The sequence below is a fragment of the Lolium perenne genome, chromosome 6, assembly GCF_019359855.2.
Source record: "Lolium perenne isolate Kyuss_39 chromosome 6, Kyuss_2.0, whole genome shotgun sequence".
Classification (NCBI taxonomy): domain Eukaryota; kingdom Viridiplantae; phylum Streptophyta; class Magnoliopsida; order Poales; family Poaceae; genus Lolium; species Lolium perenne.
In genome coordinates, this window is record NC_067249.2 from 99,669,524 (window position 1) to 99,694,465 (window position 24,942).

Below are 24,942 nucleotides of genomic sequence, written 5' to 3' on the forward strand. Positions count from 1 at the left end.
GTTGGGCTAAGAGAGCCCCAACATGAATCTTGGTGTCCCCCTTCATGTTAGTGAGAAAAGAATCCAAGGAATCCAAACCCATAATCTCACGTTTAACGGTGAGACTAGTGGCATCATCAATATATGAGGCATTAGTCGAAGATGATGGTTTGGAAGGGGGTTTACCTCCGTGGATACCTTTTCCATGAGGCACCGTGCATTGTTGGTGACGAGGTTCTCATTTGGAGAGTCGAAGAGGGAGGTAGAGGGAGTGGAAATGGCGATGACGGCCACTCCCTCTCCTTCCTTGTTGGAGCGCTTGTCCTCATGCTCTCCATCTTCATCGGAGGAGTACTCTTCTCGAATGATGACGGCTTTAGGCTTCTTGTTGGAGGAAACCTTGTCGTCATCGGACCTTGGGGAGAACTTGGAGAATCCTTTGGAGAGTGGCTTGTACCTATCCTTCGGGATAAGCCTTCCACCATGATCTTCTCTTCTCTCAAACATACAATCCGCGAAAAAATGATTCTTGTCACCGCAATTGTAGCATGTTCTTCCCTTTGTCCCTTCTCTTGGGCTCTTGGAGAGTCTTCTTGGAGAATCACGTGATCTTCTTGGTCTTGTGTTCCGGGACATATTTCCATCCCAAAACTTCTTGGCGGCGAGAGCCATGTGCTCATGGTAGTTGAGCTTGAGATCATCCGAACCCCACTCAACGGGATCCTCATCACTTTCACTATCTTCATGCACCTTCATCTTCAATGCAAGGTTGGGCTTGCGGGAGTTGTGGGCGCGAGCAACAAGATCCTCCGCATTCTTCTTGGAGATGTCCAAAGCGATGACTTCGCTAAGGACTTCATCAGATGTCATAGCACGGAAGGAGGCGTTTTGGCGGATGGCCGTCAATTTCACTTCCTCATAAGGGAGGAGAGCGTTGTAGAACTTGCGCTTGATCCAATGGTCATCCACGAACGTTGCTCCAAGATCTTGCATTTGTATGGCAAGAGCGATGAGGCGCCGATACATCTCTTCGGGGGTCTCTCCTTCAATCATGACGAAATTGTCGGCCATGTTGTTCACTTCATCAAAACGAGAGCTTTGGATGCTTGCATTGCCGAGGAAGAGCTTCTCAAGTTTGTCCCATGCTTCCTTGGCGGTCTTGAGCGAGCGGATATGAGAGCGGTCCTTGGGGGTGATGGCCATATGAATCATGTTGATGGCGGTGGCGTTGAGTTGGTCATCCACCACATCTCTTCTTGTCAATTTCTTGGGATCTCGTGGTGAATAGCCCTCCTCAATGATACGCCAAAGCTCGGTAGAAGCGCTGCGCACATGAGAACGCATTAAGAATTGCCAATTCTCAAAGTTGTTTGACTCGAGTAACGGTGGTGAACCATGCGACAAGATATGCGGCATCGGTATCAGAACGTTAATGGTGTAATCATTTGGTGGTGGCACCGCATGATAACCCCCTTGACGTTCCGCAACCGGTGTGTCATCATCCTTCCCTTTTGTTGAAGTGCCGGTATCCCCAACCCCTTCCTTTTGTGAATCTTTTGTTACTTCCGCAACAAAATCAACAAGAGGAATGGTGTTAGCTTTTGGTGGTGGATCCTCGGTACTTGAATTTGGTGGAGGGTTTGGTTTTTGTACAACCAACTCCATCATCATCGCCTTCATTTGGGCAACGATGGATGACTCCAATTTCTTGAGGTCATCCAACGTAGCCGTCGTGGAATCGATGGGCGATGATGGAGTGGGTGGCACAAGGGAAGGTGACCCATTCTTATCCGCCTCTTGTTCGGCCATTTCGTAGGCGGTAAAGCCCGAGCAAGAAAACCTTGCTCTGATACCACTTGAATGGATCGTAGCGAACAAGAGGGGGGTGAATGGCGCTACGGCAAGTTTTAGTCTTTTTCAAGTTTTATGCAACGGAAGGTAAATGTGTGACTTTTAGCAATGGGGTGATCCTACAATGAAAATCGTACAAGTGCAACAAGTAAAGGAATCAACAAGATAACGAGAGTAAGGAGAGAGACAACCGGGGGGCGCGAGGCGAGTCGAGGTTTGTTTCCCGCGGTTCCTTCCACTAAAGGAAGTACGTCTGCGTTGAGGAGGTGCTAGTCTCACACAAGAGACTAGGCGGCCACACCACGAAGGAAGGCCTCACCCTCTTCCTCGAGAGAGCTCCACGGAGGTGCTCTCCCTCTTCCACTAAGGCACCGGTCGAGGCGGTGATTCCTTCACAAGGTTGGGGCGAGCTCCACACACAAGGATACTCCCAACACCCTATGGATCTAGTACATCACCAAGCTAGACTCCATAGCTGCACACATCCAATGCTCCACCATAGGAACCCATCACCAATGCTCCACCATAGGAACTCTTCCAATGCTCCACCAAAGGAACTCTCCAATGCTCCACCAAAGGAACTCTCCAATGCTCCACCAAAGGAACTCTTCTCCAAGATCCACCAAAGGAACCCTACCACCAAGATCCACTAAGGAATAGCTAGTATTTGTGAAATCTCTCTTGGTAGAACTATAGATCGGGGTCTCCTCCACCTATCCTCAAAGTTTGGGCAAGATTGGTTGGATGAGGAAGGAGATCCTCAAGGATTAAGCTCAGCAACAATGGAGGAGAGAGAAGGGGAAGAGATAAAATCGTGTTGGGGAAGAAGGGGCCCTTAAATAGGCTCCTCCAAATCCAACTGTTATGTCCAGATTTGGCCTAAGCGGTACTACCGCTTTGGGGTAAGCGGTACTACCGCTCTGAGTTCGAATTCGATCCATATCTGGTCAAAGGACGCAGAGCGGTACTACCGCACGAGGTACCGCATTAGGGTCCAGACCTTACTGGATCCAGAGCGGTACCAGGGCGGTACCAGGGCGTTACGACCGTAACGCGGTTACGGTACCTAAGGGGTACCTTGAGCGGTACTACCGCTCGTCCAGGTACAGCATGGGTACCGCAGCGTGTTTCTGGAGGGCGAAACAGTATAGACTCAGAGCGGTACTGACAGCGGTACCTATAGGGGTAGCGGTACTACCGCTACGGGTACCGGTAGTACCGGCCTGGCTAAATCTGGTTTTCTTCCCTTTTTCTCTCCAACTTTGTTACCTCGCTAAACACACACAAAACCAGAAAACCTATCAACTACGCTTCAGTCTTCCGATCTTGACGCGTCCGGCGAGGTCACCGTGTACTTGCAAATCTAACAATGATACTCAAGGCACACGGTGAGATTACTCAAGTGTTGTCATCAAACACACAAAACTTGGGGTGTGAATTTTGCTCTTGCAGTTATGATTGTAATCTCTTGTAGATTATGAAGTTAACTATTACTATGATAGTATTGATGTGATCTATTCCCCCTTTCATAGCAATTGTTGACAGTGTGCATGCTATGTTAGTACTCGGTCTAAATTGCAATGGTCTATTATGCACTCTAGAGGTTACTTAAATATGAACTCCGGATGTTGTGGAGCTTGTTTACTCCGGCTTGAGGTGTGCTTTTATATCCCTACACAATGAATGGTGTTTGTTATTCAACAAGAGAGTGTGGAAAGTAGCATTTATTTATTCACTTATGTGATCAATGTTGAGAGAGTCCACTAGTGAAAGTATGATCCCTAGGCATTGTTTCCAAATATCGAATCACCATTTATTTACGGTTCTACTGCATGTTCGCTTGCTGCCATTTTTATTTCAGATTGCAATTACTACTTACAATCATCCATATTACTTGTATTTCACTATCTCTTCGCCAAACTAGTGCACATATACATCTGACAAGTGTATTAGGTGTGTTGGGGACACAAGAGACTTCTTGTATCGTAATTGCAGGGTTGCTTGAGAGGGATATCTTTGACCTCTACCTCCCTGAGTTCGATAAACCTTGGGTGATTCACTTAAGTGAAAATTGCTGCTGTTCTACAAACCTCTGCTCTTGGAGAACCAACACTGTCTACAGGAATAGAAGCGTGCGTATACATCAAGCTATTTTCTGGCGCCGTTGCCGGGGAGGTAAGGTAAAAGGTATTCACATCCTCCGACTACTAAGCTATTTCCTAGCACTGTTGCCGGTGTGTGAGTGCTCGAAGCTATTTCCTTTAGATCCTGCAATTGCATCTTTTTGTTTCTTGTTTTTATTTCACTAGTTAGGCTTAATGGAAAACAACAAAAAAATTAGAGATCTTTATGAAATTTATCTTGAGTTAGGACATGAGGTGTTTGAAGAGAAAATTAAAAAACCTATGGAACTTTATATGCATGCTAATGGCAATGTTATTAGTATGAATGCTTTGAATACCATTGTTTCTAATGTTATGGAAAATTCTAAGCTTGGGGAAGCTGGTTTTGATGAGCTTGATATTTTTAGTCCCCAAAGCATGGAGGAGAAAATTTTCTTTGATGATTATAATGATAGTGGTATTTTGGTGCCACCTACTATGGAGAATAAAGTTTATTATGATTATACTATGCCTCCTATATTTGATGATTATGGTGATGAGAATAATAATGATAGCTACTTTGTTGAATTTGCTCCCACTACAATTAATAAGAATGACTATGCTTATGTTGGAAGTAGTAATTAATTTATGCATGAGACTCATGATAAGAATGCTTTATGTGATAGTTATATTGTTGAGTTTGTTCATGATGCTACTGAAAGTTATTATGAGAGAGGGAAACATGGTTATATGCATCTTAATAGTATTAAGTTTCCCCTCTTTATGTTGAGAATCTTGAAGTTGCGCTTGTGTTGCCTTTCTATGCTTGTTGCCTTATGCTTACATAACTTGTTTATTTACAAGATTCCTTTTTATAGGAAGTGGGTTAAGCTTAAATTTGTTTCATACTTGCTTTTTGATGCTCTCTTTGCTTCAACTCTCATCCTTATGTGAGCATCATTAAAATTACTGAGCACATCTTAATGGCTATAAAGAAAGCACTTCTTGGGAGATAACCCATGTTTTTATTTTTGCTACTGTTTTGTTGTGTCTTGGAAGTTGTTACTACTGTAGCAACCTCTCCTTATCTTTATTTTATTGCAGTGTTGTGCCAAGTAAAGTCTCTAATAGAAGGTTGATGCTAGATTTGGATTTCTGCGCAGAAACAGATTTCTATCTGTCACGAATTTGAGCAAGGCTCTCTGTAGGAAACTCAGAAAAATCTGCCAATTTTCAAGCGTGTTCCTAAGATATGTACGCAACTTTCATTACTTTTGAGTTTTCTGATTTGAACAACGGAAGTACCTCTTGTAAATTCGTCTTTACTGGCTGTTCTGTTTTGATAGATTCTGTCTCTGTTTTTTGCATTGTCTCTTGTGGACTTTAAGCAAGGCTTTCTAGACTTGGAGAGCTGTAGCTAATGTTTTATTGAGTTCTTGCAATGTTTCACTACAGTACCAAAGTGGATTAAAGTTTTTTGAGTACTAACCCCTCTAATGAAGTTTATGAGAAGTTCGGTGTGAAGGAAGTTTTCAAGGGTCAAGAGAGGAGGATGATATATGATCAAGAAGAGTGAAAAGTCTAAGCTTGGGGATGCCCCCGTGGTTCATCCCTGCATATTTCAAGAAGACTCAAGCGTCTAAGCTTGGGGATGCCCAAGGCATCCCCGTCTTCATCAACAACTTATCAGGTCACCTCTAGTGAAACTATATTTTTATTCGGTCACATCTTATGTGCTTTACTTGGAGCGTCTGTGTGCTTTTATTTTCGTTTTGTTATTTTCATTCTCTGAATAAATTCATGCTTGTGTGGGAGAGAGACACGCTCCGCTTTTTCATATGAACACTTGTGTTCTTCGTTTTACTTTTAATGTTCATGGTGAAAGTTGAAAGCCGTTTTATTGCTATTTGGTTGGAAACAGAAAATGCTTCATGTGGTAATTGGTATATGGTCTTGAATAATTTGATACTTGACAATTTTTTTGCTCAAATAGATTATGTTTAATCTCTTGCATCATGTACTTTGCACCTATTAATGGAGAACTACCATAGAGCTTGTTAAAATTTGGTTTGTATGATTGGTCTCTCTAAAAGTTTACATATTTTCTGGTGAAGTGTTTGAACAACAAGGAAGACAGTGTAGAGTCTTATAATGCTTGCAATATGTTCTTATGTAAGTTTTGTTGTACGGGTTCATACTTGTGTTTGCTTCAAACAACCTTGCTAGCCAAAGCCTTGTACTGAGAGGGAATGCTTCTCGTGCATCCAAAACCTTGAGCCAAAACCTATGCCATTTGTGCCCACCATACCTACCTACTATGTGGTATTTCTCTGCCATTCCAAAGTAAATTGCTTGAGTGCTACCTTTAAAATTTCATTCCTTGTCTTTGCAATATATAGCTCATGGGAAAATAGCCTTAAAAACTATTGTGGTAAAGAATATGTAGCTTATGTATCTTATTTCTTATAAGTTGCTTGTTGAGCGGTAACCATGTTTCTGTGGACGCCATCAACTATTACACCTTTGTTGAATATCATGTGAGTTTCTATGCATGTTTGTCTTGTCTGAAGTAAGGGTGATTTATCATGATCAAATGGTTTGAGTATGCATATTGTTAGAGAAGAACATTGGGCCGCTAACTAAAGCCATGTATCATGGTGGAAGTTTCAGTTTGGACATTAATCCTCAATCTCTTATGAGAATATTATCTGTTGTTGAATGCTTATGCATTAAAGAGGAGTCCATTATCTGTTTTCTTTGTTGTCCCGGTATGGATGTCCTTAGTTGAGATTTATCAAAAACGGGAAATAAAATGCGATCTATCTCCTTGGACATTTGTACAGGCGGCATAGAGGTACCCCTTTGTGACACTTGGTTGAAACATATGTAATGCAATGATAATCCATGGAAATCCAAGCTAATTAGGACAAGGTGCGAGCACTATTGGTATTCTATGCATGAGGCTTGCAACTTATAAGATGTCTTATGCATAACACATATGAATTATTACTACCGTTGAAAAAATTGTTTCTATGTTTTCAAAACAAAAGCTCTAGCACAAAAATAGTAATCCATGCTTCCCTCTGCGAAGGGTCTTTCTTTTACTTTATGTTGAGTCAGTTTACCTACTTCTTTCTATCTTAGAAGCAAACACTTGTGTCAACTGTGTGCATTGATTCCTACATACTTGCTTATTTGCTTTCATCATATTACTTTGTGTTGACAATTATCCATGAGATATACATGTTGAAGTTGAAAGCAACTGCTGAAACTTATATCTTCCTTTGTGTTGCTTCAAAACTTTCTACTTGGAATTTATTGCTTCATGAGTTAACCCCTATGCAAGACTTATTGATGCTTGTCTTGAAAGTACTATTCATGAAAAGTTTTTGCTATATGATTCAGTTGTTTAGTCATTATCATTACCATTGCTTTCAATCACTTCATTCATATCATATGCTTTACAATAGTATTGATCAAGATTATGATAGTAGCATGTCACTTCAGAAATTATCCTTGTTATCGTTTACCTACTCGAGGGCGAGTAGGAACTAAGCTTGGGGATGCTTGATACGTCTCAAACGTATTTATAATTTCTTATGCTCCATGCTAGTTTTATGACAATACCTACATGTTTTGCTCACACTTTATAATGTTTTGATGCATTTTCCGGAACTAACCTATTAACAAGATGCCGAAATGCCAGTTCCTGTTTTCTGCTGTTTTTGGTTCCAGAAAGGCTGTTCGGGCAATATTCTCGGAATTGGACGAAACAAAAGCCCACGATCTTATTTTCCCCGGAATGTTCCAGATCACCGAAGGAGAGCCGGAGGGGGGCCAAGGGGGACCCACACCATAGGGGGGCGCGGGTCCCACCCTGGCCGCGCCGCCATGTGGTGAGGGAGCCCTGGCGCCCCTCCGACTCCGCCTCTTCGCCTATATTATCCCTCGTGACCTAAAAACCCGACACCAATTGAGGAAACTCCAGAAAGACTCCAGGGACGCCGCCGCCATCGCGAAACTCCATTTTGGGGGACAGAAGTCTCTGTTCCGGCACGCCGCTGGGACAGGAAATCGCCCCCGGAGTCATCTCCATCGACACCACCGCCATCTTCATCACCATCGCTGTCTCCCATGATGAGGAGGGAGTAGTTCTCCCCCGAGGCTGAGGGCTCTACCGGTAGCTATGTGGTTCATCTCTCTCTCCCATGGTGTGATCTTTATGTGATCATGAGCTTTGTATCAATATTAATCTATGTGCTACTCTAGTGATGTTATTAAAGTAGTCTATTCCTCCTCCATGATGTAATGTTGACAGTGTGTGCATCATGTAGTACTTGGCGTAGGTTATGATTGTAATCTCTTATAGATTATGAAGTTAACTATTACTATGATATTATTGATGTGATCTATTCCCCCTTTCATAGCTATTGTTGACAGTGTGTATGCTATGTGTTATGGTGCTGCTAGGGTTTGGGAGGGAGAGAGAGGGCTGCGAGGGCGCGAGAGGGCCGGCCGGGGGCCTTGCCCACGGCCAGTGGCAAGAGGGAAGGGATTTCCTTCTTAATTCTTGCTTGATTAGATTGATACATCTCCTCTCCATATAGAGAGAGGTTTACTTGACTCCCAAGCAAGGCTTACTTGACCCCTAAGCAAACCATAAGACTAACGGGCCCAGGCTCATGACGTACTCTAACACTACACCCCACCTGGACATGCAGCTCGTCCTCGAGCTGCAACCTAAACAAACCATGACTCGACGCAACACAACCCTAATACCTAAAAACGAGCCTTTTACATCTCGGCTTGTTTTATTACTCTCTACCTGAAATAGACTGAGACGCTTTATTGTTGACCCCTGAACATAAAGTGGACACCATCCGCCCGTCGAACGTGCACATGTACAACCACCTGGATCCCATGGAAACCAGCGGGACAAAAGGAGCCCGCGCGGCGGCCGGCGGCGGAATGCAGTGGTGCTACGCGGTGCGCTCCTGTTGGTGACACCATGCCTTCTCCCCACCGGATGACTGTCGATGGCGCAGACTTTGAGGTCGCTGCCGCGGGAAAACAGCATGTTCGCCGTCCGTGGGGGAAACCGCACGCCCAAGATCCCCAACGCAGCGGACGAGATCGAGGTCCCTTGCGCAACGAAGCGCAACTTGGAGGAGCTGCAGCTACAGATCACGCATCTCCCGCACACGCCGACGCACTAGGAGGCCGCGCGCAGCAGCCTGCAGCCTCACCGCCGCCGACACGTGGCGGATAGCGATCCAAGTCGGAAGCGGTGATGGCGACGGAGGGAAACGGACATGGTGGAAGGGCATCCCGGGCGGTGTCGATGTAGAGCCCGGGGCCAAGGTCGCTCCCACACCGCCGAAAGGCAGGGACAGCGTCGGTGGCGGCAGCAGCCGCTGCTGCGGTGTTGGTGGCGACGGCAGCAGCTGCTGCTGTTGCAGCTGCCCACCGAACGGCATGGATAGCGGCGGTGAGGACAGCTGCTGCAGCGGCGGCGTTGGTGGCGGCGGCGGCTGTTGCTGCTGCTGCAGCGTCCCGGTGGGGAAGAAGGCGGCCGGCTGCTGGAGAAGAGGGACCCCCGGCGCCGAGGAGATGGTGGACAGCGGCAGCGGGGACTGCAGCAGCCCGGCATCGGGTGGCGGCGGCGACGACAGCAACATCGTCGGCTGCAGCAGCCCGGCGATTGCGGCGGAGGCCGCCTGGTGCGTCGGCTGCCACGGCAGCAGCGCCGCCGGCGGCGGAGGCCCGTAGGGGGCAGCCAACTCGAGGTGGATCTCGTGGACCGCGGTGGCGAGATCGCGGAGGGCTGCGGTGATCTCCGCCGGGGAGAGAACGGCGGGGACGTTGGATATTATCTGTTGTTGAATGCTTATGCATTAAAGAGGAGTCCATTATCTGTTTTCTTTGTTGTCCCGGTATGGATGTCCTTAGTTGAGATTTATCAAAAACGGGAAATAAAATGCGATCTATCTCCTTGGACGTTTGTACAGGCGGCATAGAGGTACCCCTTTGTGACACTTGGTTGAAACATATGTAATGCAATGATAATCCATGGAAATCCAAGCTAATTAGGACAAGGTGCGAGCACTATTGGTATTCTATGCATGAGGCTTGCAACTTATAAGATGTCTTATGCATAACACATATGAATTATTACTACCGTTGAAAAAATTGTTTCTATGTTTTCAAAACAAAAGCTCTAGCACAAAAATAGTAATCCATGCTTCCCTCTGCGAAGGGTCTTTCTTTTACTTTATGTTGAGTCAGTTTACCTACTTCTTTCTATCTTAGAAGCAAACACTTGTGTCAACTGTGTGCATTGATTCCTACATACTTGCTTATTTGCTTTCATCATATTACTTTGTGTTGACAATTATCCATGAGATATACATGTTGAAGTTGAAAGCAACTGCTGAAACTTATATCTTCCTTTGTGTTGCTTCAAAACTTTCTACTTGGAATTTATTGCTTCATGAGTTAACCCCTATGCAAGACTTATTGATGCTTGTCTTGAAAGTACTATTCATGAAAAGTTTTTGCTATATGATTCAGTTGTTTAGTCATTATCATTACCATTGCTTTCAATCACTTCATTCATATCATATGCTTTACAATAGTATTGATCAAGATTATGATAGTAGCATGTCACTTCAGAAATTATCCTTGTTATCGTTTACCTACTCGAGGGCGAGTAGGAACTAAGCTTGGGGATGCTTGATACGTCTCAAACGTATTTATAATTTCTTATGCTCCATGCTAGTTTTATGACAATACCTACATGTTTTGCTCACACTTTATAATGTTTTGATGCATTTTCCGGAACTAACCTATTAACAAGATGCCGAAATGCCAGTTCTGTTTCTCATTGTTTTTGGTTCCGTAAAGGCTGTTCGGGCAATATTCTCGGAATTGGACGAAACAAAAGCCCACGATCTTATTTTCCCCGGAATGTTCCAGATCACCGAAGGAGAGCCGGAGGGGGGCCAAGGGGGACCCACACCATAGGGGGGCGCGGGTCCCACCCTGGCCGCGCCGCCATGTGGTGAGGGAGCCCTGGCGCCCCTCCGACTCCGCCTCTTCGCCTATATTATCCCTCGTGACCTAAAAACCCGACACCAATTGAGGAAACTCCAGAAAGACTCCAGGGACGCCGCCGCCATCGCGAAACTCCATTTTGGGGGACAGAAGTCTCTGTTCCGGCACGCCGCTGGGACAGGAAATCGCCCCCGGAGTCATCTCCATCGACACCACCGCCATCTTCATCACCATCGCTGTCTCCCATGATGAGGAGGGAGTAGTTCTCCCCCGAGGCTGAGGGCTCTACCGGTAGCTATGTGGTTCATCTCTCTCTCCCATGGTGTGATCTTTATGTGATCATGAGCTTTGTATCAATATTAATCTATGTGCTACTCTAGTGATGTTATTAAAGTAGTCTATTCCTCCTCCATGATGTAATGTTGACAGTGTGTGCATCATGTAGTACTTGGCGTAGGTTATGATTGTAATCTCTTATAGATTATGAAGTTAACTATTACTATGATATTATTGATGTGATCTATTCCCCCTTTCATAGCTATTGTTGACAGTGTGTATGCTATGTGTTATGGTGCTGCTAGGGTTTGGGAGGGAGAGAGAGGGCTGCGAGGGCGCGAGAGGGCCGGCCGGGGGCCTTGCCCACGGCCAGTGGCAAGAGGGAAGGGATTTCCTTCTTAATTCTTGCTTGATTAGATTGATACATCTCCTCTCCATATAGAGAGAGGTTTACTTGACTCCCAAGCAAGGCTTACTTGACCCCTAAGCAAACCATAAGACTAACGGGCCCAGGCTCATGACGTACTCTAACACTACACCCCACCTGGACATGCAGCTCGTCCTCGAGCTGCAACCTAAACAAACCATGACTCGACGCAACACAACCCTAATACCTAAAAACGAGCCTTTTACATCTCGGCTTGTTTTATTACTCTCTACCTGAAATAGACTGAGACGCTTTATTGTTGACCCCTGAACATAAAGTGGACACCATCCGCCCGTCGAACGTGCACATGTACAACCACCTGGATCCCATGGAAACCAGCGGGACAAAAGGAGCCCGCGCGGCGGCCGGCGGCGGAATGCAGTGGTGCTACGCGGTGCGCTCCTGTTGGTGACACCATGCCTTCTCCCCACCGGATGACTGTCGATGGCGCAGACTTTGAGGTCGCTGCCGCGGGAAAACAGCATGTTCGCCGTCCGTGGGGGAAACCGCACGCCCAAGATCCCCAACGCAGCGGACGAGATCGAGGTCCCTTGCGCAACGAAGCGCAACTTGGAGGAGCTGTAGCTACAGATCACGCATCTCCCGCACACGCCGACGCACTAGGAGGCCGCGCGCAGCAGCCTGCAGCCTCACCGCCGCCGACACGTGGCGGATAGCGATCCAAGTCGGAAGCGGTGATGGCGACGGAGGGAAACGGACATGGTGGAAGGGCATCCCGGGCGGTGTCGATGTAGAGCCCGGGGCCAAGGTCGCTCCCACACCGCCGAAAGGCAGGGACAGCGTCGGTGGCGGCAGCAGCCGCTGCTGCGGTGTTGGTGGCGACGGCAGCAGCTGCTGCTGTTGCAGCTGCCCACCGAACGGCATGGATAGCGGCGGTGAGGACAGCTGCTGCAGCGGCGGCGTTGGTGGCGGCGGCGGCTGTTGCTGCTGCTGCAGCGTCCCGGTGGGGAAGAAGGCGGCCGGCTGCTGGAGAAGAGGGACCCCCGGCGCCGAGGAGATGGTGGACAGCGGCAGCGGGGACTGCAGCAGCCCGGCATCGGGTGGCGGCGGCGACGACAGCAACATCGTCGGCTGCAGCAGCCCGGCGATTGCGGCAGAGGCCGCCTGGTGCGTCGGCTGCCACGGCAGCAGCGCCGCCGGCGGCGGAGGCCCGTAGGGGGCAGCCAACTCGAGGTGGATCTCGTGGACCGCGGTGGCGAGATCGCGGAGGGCTGCGGTGATCTCCGCCGGGGAGAGAACGGCGGGGACGTTGGATTGCAGCGGCGGTGGGTGCGAAGAACTCGGTGGAGGGCTGGACATGATACCAAGTGTTATGGTGCTGCTAGGGTTTGGGAGGGAGAGAGAGGGCTGCGAGGGCGCGAGAGGGCCGGCCGGGGGCCTTGCCCACGGCCGGTGGCAAGAGGGAAGGGATTTCCTTCTTAATTCTTGCTTGATTAGATTGATACATCTCCTCTCCATATATAGAGAGATTTACTTGACTCCCAAGCAAGGCTTACTTGACCCCTAAGCAAACCATAAGACTAACGGGCCCAGGCCCATGACGTACTCTAACACTATGTTAGTACTCGGTCTAAATTGCAATGGTCTATTATGCACTCTAGAGGTTACTTAAATATGAACTCCGGATGTTGTGGGGCTTGTTTACTCCGGCTTGAGGTGTGCTTTTATATCCCTACACAATGAATGGTGTTTGTTATTCAACAAGAGAGTGTAGAAAGTAGCATTTATTTATTCACTTATGTGATCAATGTTGAGAGAGTCCACTAGTGAAAGTATGATCCCTAGGCCTTGTTTCCAAATATCGAATCACCGTTTATTTACTGTTCTACTGCATGTTCGCTTGCTGCCATTTTTATTTCAGATTGCATTTACTACTTACAATCATCCATATTACTTGGATTTCACTATCTCTTCGCCGAACTAGTACACCTATACATCTGACAAGTGTATTAGGTGTGTTGGGGACACAAGAGACTTCTTGTATCGTAATTGCAGGGTTGCTTGAGAGGGATATCTTTGACCTCTACCTCCCTGAGTTCGATAAACCTTGGGTGATTCACTTAAGGGAAACTTGCTGCTGTTCTACAAACCTCTTCTCTTGGAGGCCCAACACTGTCTACAGGAATAGAAGCGTGCGTAGACATCAGCGCCTAGCTGAAAGGCGTTAAAGAAAAGCGCTTATGGGAGACAACCCATTATTTTACTTCTGTAATTTTGTTTTATATTTGAGTCTTGGAAGTTGTTACTACTATAGCAACCTCTCCTTATCTTTATTTTATTGCATTGTTGTGCCAAACAAAGTCTTTGATAGTAAGGTTGATACTAGATTTGGATTACTGCGCAGAAACAGATTTCTTGCTGTCACGAATTTGAGTAGGTCTCTCTGTAGGTAACTCAGAAAAATCAGCGAAAATTCATGAGTGATCCTCAGATATGTACGCAACTTTCATTCAATTTGAGCTTCTTCATATGAGCATGTTAAGTGCCTCTAAAAAATTCGTTTTTACGGACTGTTCTGTTTTGTCAGATTCTGCCTTTTATTTCACTTTGCCTCTTTTGCTATGTTGAATGGATTTCTTTGGTCCATTAACTTTAAGTAGCTTTGAGCAATGTCCATAAGTGTTAAGAATGATTGTGTCACCTCTGAATATGTGAATTTTTGATTATGCACTAACCCTCTAATGAGTTTGTTTTGAGTTTGGTGTGGAGGTAGTTTTCAAGGGTCAAGAGAGGAGGATGATGCAATATGATCAAGAAGAGTGAAAAGTCTAAGCTTGGGGATACCCCCGTGGTTCATCCCTGCATATTTCAAGAAGAATCAAGCATCTAAGCTTGGGGATGCCCAAGGCATCCCCTTCTTCATCGACAACTTATCAGGTCACCTCTAGTGAAACTATATTTTTATTCCGTCACATCTTATATGCTTTACTTGGAGCGTCTGTATGTTTTTATTTTGTTTTTGTTTGAATAAAATTGGATCCTAGCATTCTTTGTTTGGGAGAAAGACACGCTCCGCTCGTTCATATGAACACTGGTGTTCTCAGCTTTACTTTTAATGTTCATGGCGAAGGTTGAAAACTGCTTCGTTCATTGTTATTTGTTTGGAAACAGAAAATGCTTCATGTGGTAATTGGTATATGGTCTTAAATAATTTGATACTTGGCAATTTTTTTGCTCAAATAGATCATGTTTAAGCTCTTGCATCATGTACTTTGCACCCATTAATGAAGAACTACCATAGAGCTTGTTAAAATTTGGTTTGCATGATTGGTCTCTCTTAAGTCTAGATATTTTCTGGTGAAGTGTTTGAACAACAAGGAAGACAGTGTAGAGTCTTATAATGCTTGCAATATGTTCTTATGTAAGTTTTGCTGTACCGGTTCATACTTGTGTTTGCTTCAAACAACCTTGCTAGCCAAAGCCTTGTACTGAGAGGAATACTTCTCGTGCATCCAAAACCTTGAGCCAAAACCTATGGCATTTGTGTCCACCATACCTACCTACTATGTGGTATTTTTCTGCCATTCCGAAGTAAATTGCTTGAGTGCTACCTTTAAATTTCATTCCTTGTCTTTGCAATATATAGCTCATGGGAAAATAGCCTTAAAAACTATTGTGGTAAAGAATATGTAGCTTATGTATCTTATTTCTTATAAGTTGCTTGCTGAGCGGTAACCATGTTTCTGGGGACGCCATCAACTATTACACCTTTGTTGAATATCATGTGAATTGTTTCTATGTTTTCAAAATAAAAGCTCTAGCACAAAAATAGTAATCCATGCTTCCCACTGCGAAGGGCCTTTCTTTTACTTTATGTTGAGTCAGTTTACCTACTTCTTTCTATCTTAGAAGCAAACACTTGTGTCAACTGTGTGCATTGATTCCTACATATTTGCTTATTTGCATTCATCATATTACTTTGTGTTGATAATTATCCATGAGATATACATGTTGAAGTTTAAAGCAACTGCTGAAACTTATATCTTCCTTTGTGTTGCTTCAAAACTTTCTACTAAGAATTTATTGCTTTATGAGTTAACTCCTATGCAAGTCTTATTGATGCTTGTCTTGAAAGTACTATTCATGAAAAGTCTTTGCTATATGATTCAGTTGTTTAATCATTGTCTTAACCATTGCTTCGAATCACTTCATTCATCTCATATGCTTTACAATAGTATTGATCAAGATTATGATAGCATGTCACTTCAGAAATTATCCTTGATCATTTACCTACTCGAGGGCGAGTAGGAACTAAGCTTGGGGATGCTTGATATGTCTCAAACGTATCTATAATTTCTTATGTTCCATGCTAGTTTTTTGACAATACTCACATGTTTTATACACACTTTATATCATTTATACGCATTTTCCGGCACTAACCTATTAACGAGATGCCGAAGCGCCAGTTCCTGTTTTGTGCTGTTTTTGGTTTCAGAAATCCTACGCAGGAAATATTCTCGGAATAGGACGAAACGAAAGCCCAGGGTCTTATTTTTCCACGGAGCTTCCAGAAGACCGAAGGGGATACGAAGTGGGGCCACGAGGCGCCGACACCACAAGGCGGCGCCGCCCTATGGTGTGGGGCCCCCGTGCCTCTCCCGACTCTGCCCTTCCGCCTACTTATACTCTCCGTCGCGAAAACCCTATTACCGAGAGCCACGATACGAGAAAACATACTGAGACGCCGCCGCCGCCAATCTCATCTCGGGGGATTCAGGAGATCGCCTCCGGCACCCTGCCGGAGAGGGGAATCATCAGCCTGAGGACTCTACATCACCATGATTGCCTCCGGACTGATGTGTGAGTAGTTCATCCTTGGACTATGGGTCCATAGCATTAGCTAGATGGTTGTCTTCTCCTCATTGTGCTATCATGTTAGATCTTGTGAGCTGCCTATCATGATCAAGATCGTCTATTTGTAATGCTACATGTTGTGTTTGTTGGGATCCGATGAATATGGAATACTATGTCAAGTTGATTATCAATCTATCATATATGTGTTGTTTATGATCTTGCATGCTCTCCGTTGCTAGTAGAGGCTCTGGCCAAGTTGATACTTGTAACTCCAAGAGGGAGTATTTATGCTCGATAGTGGGTTCATGCTCCATTGAATCTGGGACAGTGACAGAAAGTTCTAAGGTTGTGGATGTGTTGTTGCCACTAGGGATAAAACATCAATGCTTTGTCTAAGGATATTTGTGTTGATTACATTACGCACCATACTTAATGCAATTGTCTGTTGTTTGCAACTTAATACTGGAAGGGGTGCGGATGCTAACCCGAAGGTGGACTTTTTAGGCATAGATGCATGCTGGATAGCGGTCTATGTAATTTGTCGTAATGCCCTAAGTAAATCTCATATTAGTCATCATGATATGTATGTTCATTGTTATGCCCTCTCTATTTGTCAATTGCCCAACTGTAATTTGTTCACCCAACATGCTATTTCTTATTGGAGAGACACCACCACTAGTGAACTGTGGACCCCGGTCCATTCTTTTACATCTGAATACAATCGACTGCAATCATTGTTCTCTGCTGCTCTTTGCAAAAAAACATCATTTTCCACACCATACATTTAATCCTTTGTTTACAGCAAGCCTGTGAGATTGACAACCTCACTGTTAAGTTGGGGTAAAGTATTTTGATTGTGTTGTGCAGGTTCCACGTTGGCGCCGGAATCCCGGTGTTGCGCCGCAGTACACTCCTCCACCAACAACCTTCACGTGGCCTTCATCTCCTACTGGTTCGATAACCTTGGTTTCTTACTGAGGGAAAACTTGCTGCTGTACGCATCACACCTTCCTCTTGGGGTTCCCAACGGACGTGTGCTTCACGCGTTATCACGGCGCGAAGCTCTTTTTCTGTGTTGACATGAAGTGACTATGGATCCATGATGAAAGTCGGAAGAAGAGAATTTCATGAAGGCCGGAGGGGAGGACTAGCTAAGGGAGGTTCAAGTCTCCACGCTGTTGAGGGACTTGCTTGGTGTTCCGGTCTTCACAGCAGCGGTATGAAAGTGGGGGCGACAACACAGGTGAAGTTCAGAGTCCTAGCTTTCAGGGTGAAAACCCAAGGTCTGGCCTTAACTGATTGTTCCTGGCAATGACCTTGTTGGAGGCATTGTTTTGAGAGCGTTGACTATCTTCAGGGTGAAAACCTAAGATCTTTGATCGGGCACGACGGTGTTAGAGCATTGTTCCCTTCTTAGAGGCGTCGTTTTTGGAGAGTCTATATTTCAGGTGTTGTCTTGGCGGTGGATGTATTGTTGTTGGTAGGCCCGAGATACTGTAGCGGGACTTTTGTTTCTTAGTTTTCTTTTCTTTTTTGGCTGTGTGCATCCGTACTGCCATTAGGGTGGTGCATTGTTGCAGAGGCTGGGTGTAATTGGTATCTCATGATATTAATATATTCCCTTTATCGAAAAAAAAAACACGCAACACGTCTTGACCCGAGTAGCTGATACAGCCTAAAAGGCATTAGGCAAACGAAACAGGTCTCACGTCAGAACATAAAACATAAATTTTCACCAAAGATCAATGTATTGTACATAGCATGAATTTTTCGAGCCTGTTACACATTTACACTGGGTACATTTTCATACAGGTCTAAGGCTTAACATAATGGTGCTCTGTAAAGAACTCGTCGTCTAACTCAGGGAGGCGCTCGATCATTTTCACCGCCGGTTCATGCGCAGTGTCATAATGACGAGTCGTGGATACACCTCTCATTTTACAGCTCGAACGCAAACCCAGCTAAATTGCGACCAAGTCAAGCTTCCCGGCTTGCAGACACACACCTATGCGAGAGCAAACTTGTCTCCAGCAATCAGCTGAACTTTAATGAACTGTCGAATATTTTCGGCATTTGTGAATGCTTTCATCAACTCGACCAGTGATAGTTCAGAGATAGTAAACCTAGAGGGAGGGTTGAATAGGTTTCTACAAATTTTAATTATTCCTTGTAATATTAGGATTTGCGGAATATAAAGGTGAGTCTAATCCAAACTAGGTGAGGCACCCTATATGATGATACAAGTAACTCGAGCACGAAGGCTCTCACGGGAAAATATAATACAAGTAAAGAGTTTGGTTAGGAATAACCGATAGCACGCGGAGACGAGGGTTTATTCTCGTGTTTCCTTCCTTTGCATGAAGGTACGTCACGTTTGGAGAGGTGGAGGTCCCACGAAGGATTCCCCAACACCACGAAGGCTCACCCTATTCTCCGGAGCCTATCCCACAAAGGAATAGCTCACTCACTTGTGGTAGACTTTGAGGTAGCCTCCAAACCTTCATAATCTTGTCAGAAGCAAATCCACAACCCAGATGCTTCCGGACCTCTTTTTCCCACCAAGAAATCCTAGAAAGAAAGTATCTTGATGAATACAAGGGGGAACAAGATTTGGCTCTGTAGAACTGTAGATCAGGGCCTCCTCTATCTTTTCCCTGGAGGGATTTGAGCTTGGGTAGAGGAGGAGCGAGATCTGAGGCTTTTGGTGTTTCTATCAATGTAGTATGAGAGAGAGATCTCAAGAACAGTTTGTAATGTAGTGCCTAACTGTTCATAGGTGAAAGAAGGGGTATTTATAGTGTCACTTGAAATCTGGCCGTTGCAACTTGTCCACCTCAGCATTTCTTCGATGGACCCGGTCAATCGAGCCTAGGGCCGGGCCACCCGGCGCAGGGGCCGGTCCAACTGGGCCACATGACGGACCGCTCGGTTCAAACCGGGCCTGGCGCCGTGCCGTGACCGGGGCGGGATTTGTCGCACAGTACATGGCCTCCGGATACCATCTGAGCAGGAGTCCGCGCCGGGACGTCCGGTCCACAGCCCGGTCCGACCGGGCGAGAGACCGGACGAGGCCGGTCCAAACCGGGGGGTCAGCCGGGCAGGCACCGGGAGAAGGGGAAAAGTCCCCTGGATTGTGCCCGGTGTGCACCGGTCCAGGGGCCGGTCGGCGCCGGGCCAGCCGGTGCCACGGCCGGTCTGACCGGGCCTGTGACCGGCCAGGTGCTGAGCACTCCTTCTTCTTTTTTTGTTGGGGGGTCTCCCTTTACCTTCTTGTTCCATTGATACACCATTATACCTATTTGGCTAATACCTGGGAATAATCTTATAGACATGTATTAGACCAAATACTATAGCAACGGTGTCATTGTTACCAAAATAATGAAAACAACGTGGTTGCGAGTTTCTTGGAAACAACGTGCCGAATAACATCGCCAGTATTGAGCGGCACTTTTCTGCAACTCGATTAACTTTGGATGCTTGGTCATGAAGTTGTACCATAGCATGACATCGTCTCTTTTTTTGAAACGGGCAAAAAAGCTTTTGCCTTATATTGATATAGGAGAAGCAAACAAGGTTATGGCAAGAGCCATGGAAAACATAAAAAAAAGGAAACAAACGCGGGGGCAAACAGCCCCCACCCCCCGGACCTAAGGAAAAGATTAGCCTAAAAGCTCCTCCAAGTGGGAAGCTCCGGCGAGGATCCAATCTTTCCCCTCTTCTCTGATCCTGTGCATGACCACCGCTGGCAAGGAGGATTTATTGTTGAAAACCCTCTCATTCCTTTCCTTCCAGATCTCCCAAGCGATCAGAGTAATGGCAGATTGTAGACCTTTAGGGGAGGAGGTGGTGGTCTTCGAAGCGGCCAACCAGTAGTCCAGAACTTTGGGCCGTCCTACACCAATGCTGCTGAGAAGATCCGGACAGGAAAGCCAGGAAGCCGCGGCTGTCCAGATGCGCCTAGAGAAACGGCATTCAAAGAGCAAGTGCCTGGCTGTCTCTGGGGAATTGCGGCATAGCTGGCAGGTGGGGTGGATGTGGCCAACCTCGTTTAGCCAAGCGGTCAGCGGTCCAAAGTCGATTTTGTACAGCAAGCCAGGCGAAGAAGCGGCACTTTGGAGGAGCCCAGGTTTTCCAAACGATGTGTCTGAACTGGCATGGCAAGGAGGCAAGGAACTGGACCTTATAGGCGGAGCTGGCGGAGTAGCAGCCGTTTGGGGTCAAAGACCAAGTAATGGAGTCCTCCCTGTCTGGGTGGAGCTGAACATCTGCTAGGAGAACCCAGAGGCGGACATATTGGTCCAGGTGATCGACAGTGAAGGCCTCGACCGCGATGTCCGAGATCCAGTTATAATCAGTGAGGGCATCTTGGACCGTTCGATTTTTCCTCCTGGAGACCTTGAAGATAAGGGGGGCCAGGTCTTTTGGAGGGGCACCGTGAAGCCAAGAAGAGGACCAGAAGGAGGCCTTAGCCCCATTCCCGATGGTGACATGGGTAGCCGCGTTGAAGAGGTCCCGGTCGGAAGCGTCGTTGGGGGTTTCAGTACCCACCCAAGGTTTCTCAGGAGCCGTCCACTCATACCAAAGCCAACGGAGCCTAAGGGCCCGAGAGAACTTCTCCATGTCTAGAACCCCCAACCCGTCGAGTTCCTTGGGGCGGCAGACCTTTTGCCAGTTGACTTTGCATTTCCCTCCGCTAACCACCTCCTTACAAGCCCAGAGCATGTCGCGACTGATCTTAGCAAAGGCCTTGAGGATGCCTTTGTCCGCCTTTAAAGCTGTCAGCAAGAAGATTGGCATGGAGGAGAGCACGGACTTAACAAGCGCCGTACAACCAGCGCGATTTAGGAACTTCCCCTTCCATGGGTTTAGGCGAGAAACCGCCTTGTCGATATAGGGTTGGAGGTCCACCCGCCTAAGTCTTCCAAGGGAGAGGGGCAACCCTAGGTACTTGATGGGGAAGGGGGTCGTGGCAACCGGGAAATCAGTTAAGACCTCCTCCAGGTTTAAGCTGGCGCATTGGATGGGGGCGATGGAGCTCTTGGTCACATTGGTCACAAGGCCAGAGACTTCCCCAAAACTTTGCAGAAAGTTAGCCAAGCCTTCGACATCGTGCCTCGTGGGCGAAAGGAAGATGGCAGCATCATCCGCATAGAGAGAGACTCTGGGGCCCTGAAAGCCACCTGGCAAAGCAGAGAGCACGCCCGATTCTGTCGCCTTATCCAGCAGCCTCTGAAGAGGGTCGATGGCGATGTCGAAAAGGAGAGGCGAGAGAGGATCACCCTGACGAAGGCCACGACCATGCAAGATGTCTTTCCCAGGGATTCCGTTAAGGATAATCCTAGAAGAGGCCGTGGAGAAAAGAGTCACTAGCAGGGCTCTCCACCTCTGAGGAAAACCAAGGCGTTGAAGGAGGTCCAGCATATAGTCCCAACGGACCGTGTCGAAAGCCTTGGCAATGTCTAGTTTGATGAGGAGGGAAGGAGTTCTTGTACGGTGCAGCCGATGAGCAGTGTTCCTGACATACATGAAATTATCATGGATAGTTCTTGTCTTGATGAAAGCGCTCTGACTTCGGGAAACAATGTCGTTCATCTTCGGGCTGAGGCGGCGTGCCATAGCTTTAGCAATGATCTTAGGGACCGCGTGGATGAGGCTGATGGGTCTGAAGTCAGAGATAGCTTCCGCACCGTCCTTCTTAGGCAGGAGCACGACGTTGGCAGTGTTAACGATGTGAAAGCTAGAAGCCGACAGCTCGGAGAAGGCATTGATCACGGCCATAAGGTCATTCTTAACCACATCCCAACAGGATTGAAAGAAGGCGATGGAAAAACCGTCTGGGCCCGGGGCCTTATCGGCAGGCATGTCCTCAAGAGCCGCCTTGACTTCATCTTCAGAGAAAGGTAGGCCGAGGTCCTCCAGAGAGTGGTTTGGGGGGTCCAACACTTCCTAGTTGAAGTCAAGAGAACGAGGAGGAGGCCATCCGAGAGAGCGCGAGAAGTGGTCGAAGATCAGCCCAGCCTTGTCTTCATGAGACACGGCCCACCCGGAGTTATGCTTAAGTCTGGCGATGTGGTTTTTACGCTTCCTCGCGTTGACCCGTAGATGGAAGAACTTGGTGTTGGCATCGCCATCGCGGAGGTAACGAATTCTGGAAGCTTGACGCTTGCGGGACCTTTCAAGCGCTGCAAGTCCCTTTACCCGACGTTTCAGATTGGCACGGAGCCAACATTCATCTTCGGAGAGAGCACGGGATTCTTGAGCCACATCCAGCTGAAGGATGACGTCCAGGGCCATAAGGAGTTGAAGCTTGCTGTCGGAGAAGAGACTCTTGCTCCAAGATCTGAGCCCTTGAGCCGTGGTCTTAAGCTTGTGGCTGAAGATATGGGTCGGCTGAGTATGAGATGAGGGCGCAGACCAAGCTTGTTTAACGACCTCCATAAACCCCGGCATCTTGATCCAGAAGGACTCAAAGCGAAAAACAGGCGATTTCCGCAGACCACTCTGGTTGGACAGCAGGAGAGGGCAGTGATCAGACAGAGACGAAGACAGGGCAAAAAGCACATGATTCTCGAACATAAGGTCCCATGTCGTATTACAGAAAGCCCGGTCGAGGCGCACAAGAGTTGAAGATTGCCTCTCATTGCTCCAGGTAAACTTGCGGTTTTGCAGCTTCAGCTCCTTGAGCTGACATGTAGTGAGGGCTCTTCTGAACAGACCCATAAGGCGGAAGTTGAGGTTGCTGTTGTTCTTATCTTCCGCTTTGTAGATGAGATTGAAATCTCCAATGATGAGCCATTTGGAGTCGTCTGAGGGCTTGGCTGCGATGGTCTCGTTGAGGAAGGCTTCTTTTTCAGCGTGGTCTGTAGGACCATAAACAGTAGTAAGCTTGAAGGTGGTGCCGCAAGCCCGGATGGAGATGTTGGCCGAGATCAAGAAGGTGCCGAGGTGGACGTTGGAGACCTCCACATGATCTTCGTCCCATAGCAAGAGGATGCCGCCTCGAGTGCCAATAGCCGGCCGATGGGCGAAGGATCGAAGCCTAAATCCGCCGATATAAGAAGCCGTTTGTTGGTCGATGTGATCAAGCTTGGTCTCTTGAATGCAAGCAATATGACAGCGGGTATCAGCGAGGAAGGCGTGAACAGTGTCTTTACGGGCTTGATCATTAAGTCCACGGGTGTTCCAATCAGCGATGGAGATGTCCGGACCGATCATAGTGAAGATAAAAAAGGCGGGGTAGCAGCACTACAAAGACGAAAAACAGGAACTTGTCCAATAAAGAAGACAAGAATGAAGCAAACGCAGCTGAAGCAACCAAACTAAACAGACACGTCAAGGGCCTCCGCCTCGCACCCTCCTGGGCCTCCCATGGCGATGAGCGACTCGTCGGCTTCAGCCATGCTGCGGATGTTAAGCTTGAAAAGCTTGGCGAGGGCCTCGATCGCCGTGTCCGGGAGCGGCGTTTTAAACTTGTCGATGTAAGCCTTCCTAGCGTCCATCAGAGGGAAACCAGCATCGGAGACACCCATCTTTGTGTTAAGAACTTGGACGGCTTTATCTAAAGCATGCATCTTCGGTTTGTTGCTCAAACGGGCGCTGCGCCTTAACTCAGAAGAGGGCTGGACCTCTGGCTGCTTGCGCCGAGGCGGAGCCGGCGTAGGGCACGGAAGGAGCGGCACTTGAGGAGGCGCAAACAAGTTGCCGGAGCCGGCAGGAGCTCCAACTTCAAACACAGGGGCATCGGAAGCCTGAGGGAGGACGTCCTCGACGGAGACGTCCTCAGCGTCTTCCCAAGAGTCCGGCACCACGACCGGAGATAGCGTCGGGGAAGGGGATGCTTGACGGGGAGGCGAAAAAGGGGGCGTCGCTGCGTTGTCAAGCCCATCATCCGTCCAGGAGCTGGGGTGGGACGGCTGCTGCAGCACTTGAGGGGGGGGCGAGGCCAGACGCGAGAACCCCCGGGCAAAAGCCGGCGGCAACTCCTTGAGGGTGGAAGACCAATCCTTGCCGTCCGTGTCGCATGTGATGATGGAGGGGAGCTTCGGCCGAACCAGGGGCTCGGCTGCGGCACCATGTTTTTTGACGAAGTGACGTCGGTAGCCATCGCGACGGCCTGTAGAACCGTCGGCCCCATGCCCGTAGGAGCGTCCCTCTCTGCTGCCGCGATGATGTCCTGCAGACTTGGCGCGGAGGGAGCGGGAAGAGGAGCGGCGTGAGGACTCGCGGCGAGGTTCCCTTCGATCTTCGTCGTCGTCGTCCTCCCGGTGGTGGCGTTTGCGCAGCTGCCTATCATCGCAGCGAGATTCCATGCGAGAGCGGCTTCGGCGGCGATCCTTAGACTCCGCAGAGCGAGAGCGACGATGTGTCCTGGCCCTGGAAAGGGAGCGACTCGGCGCACGTCTATCATCCTCCCAGGGGCGAGAGCGACGTGTGTTGATG

General features: G+C 47.6%; 1 protein-coding gene across 1 annotated transcript; it reads right to left on the minus strand.

Annotated features, from left to right (window-relative positions):
• Window positions 1–22,449: 22,449 nt before the first annotated feature.
• Window positions 22,450–23,718, minus strand: LOC139832464 (uncharacterized). The gene has a single exon (XM_071822232.1). It carries the CDS (start codon window positions 23,716–23,718, stop codon window positions 22,450–22,452), a length of 1,269 nt encoding a protein of 422 aa, XP_071678333.1.
• Window positions 23,719–24,942: the final 1,224 nt, after the last annotated feature.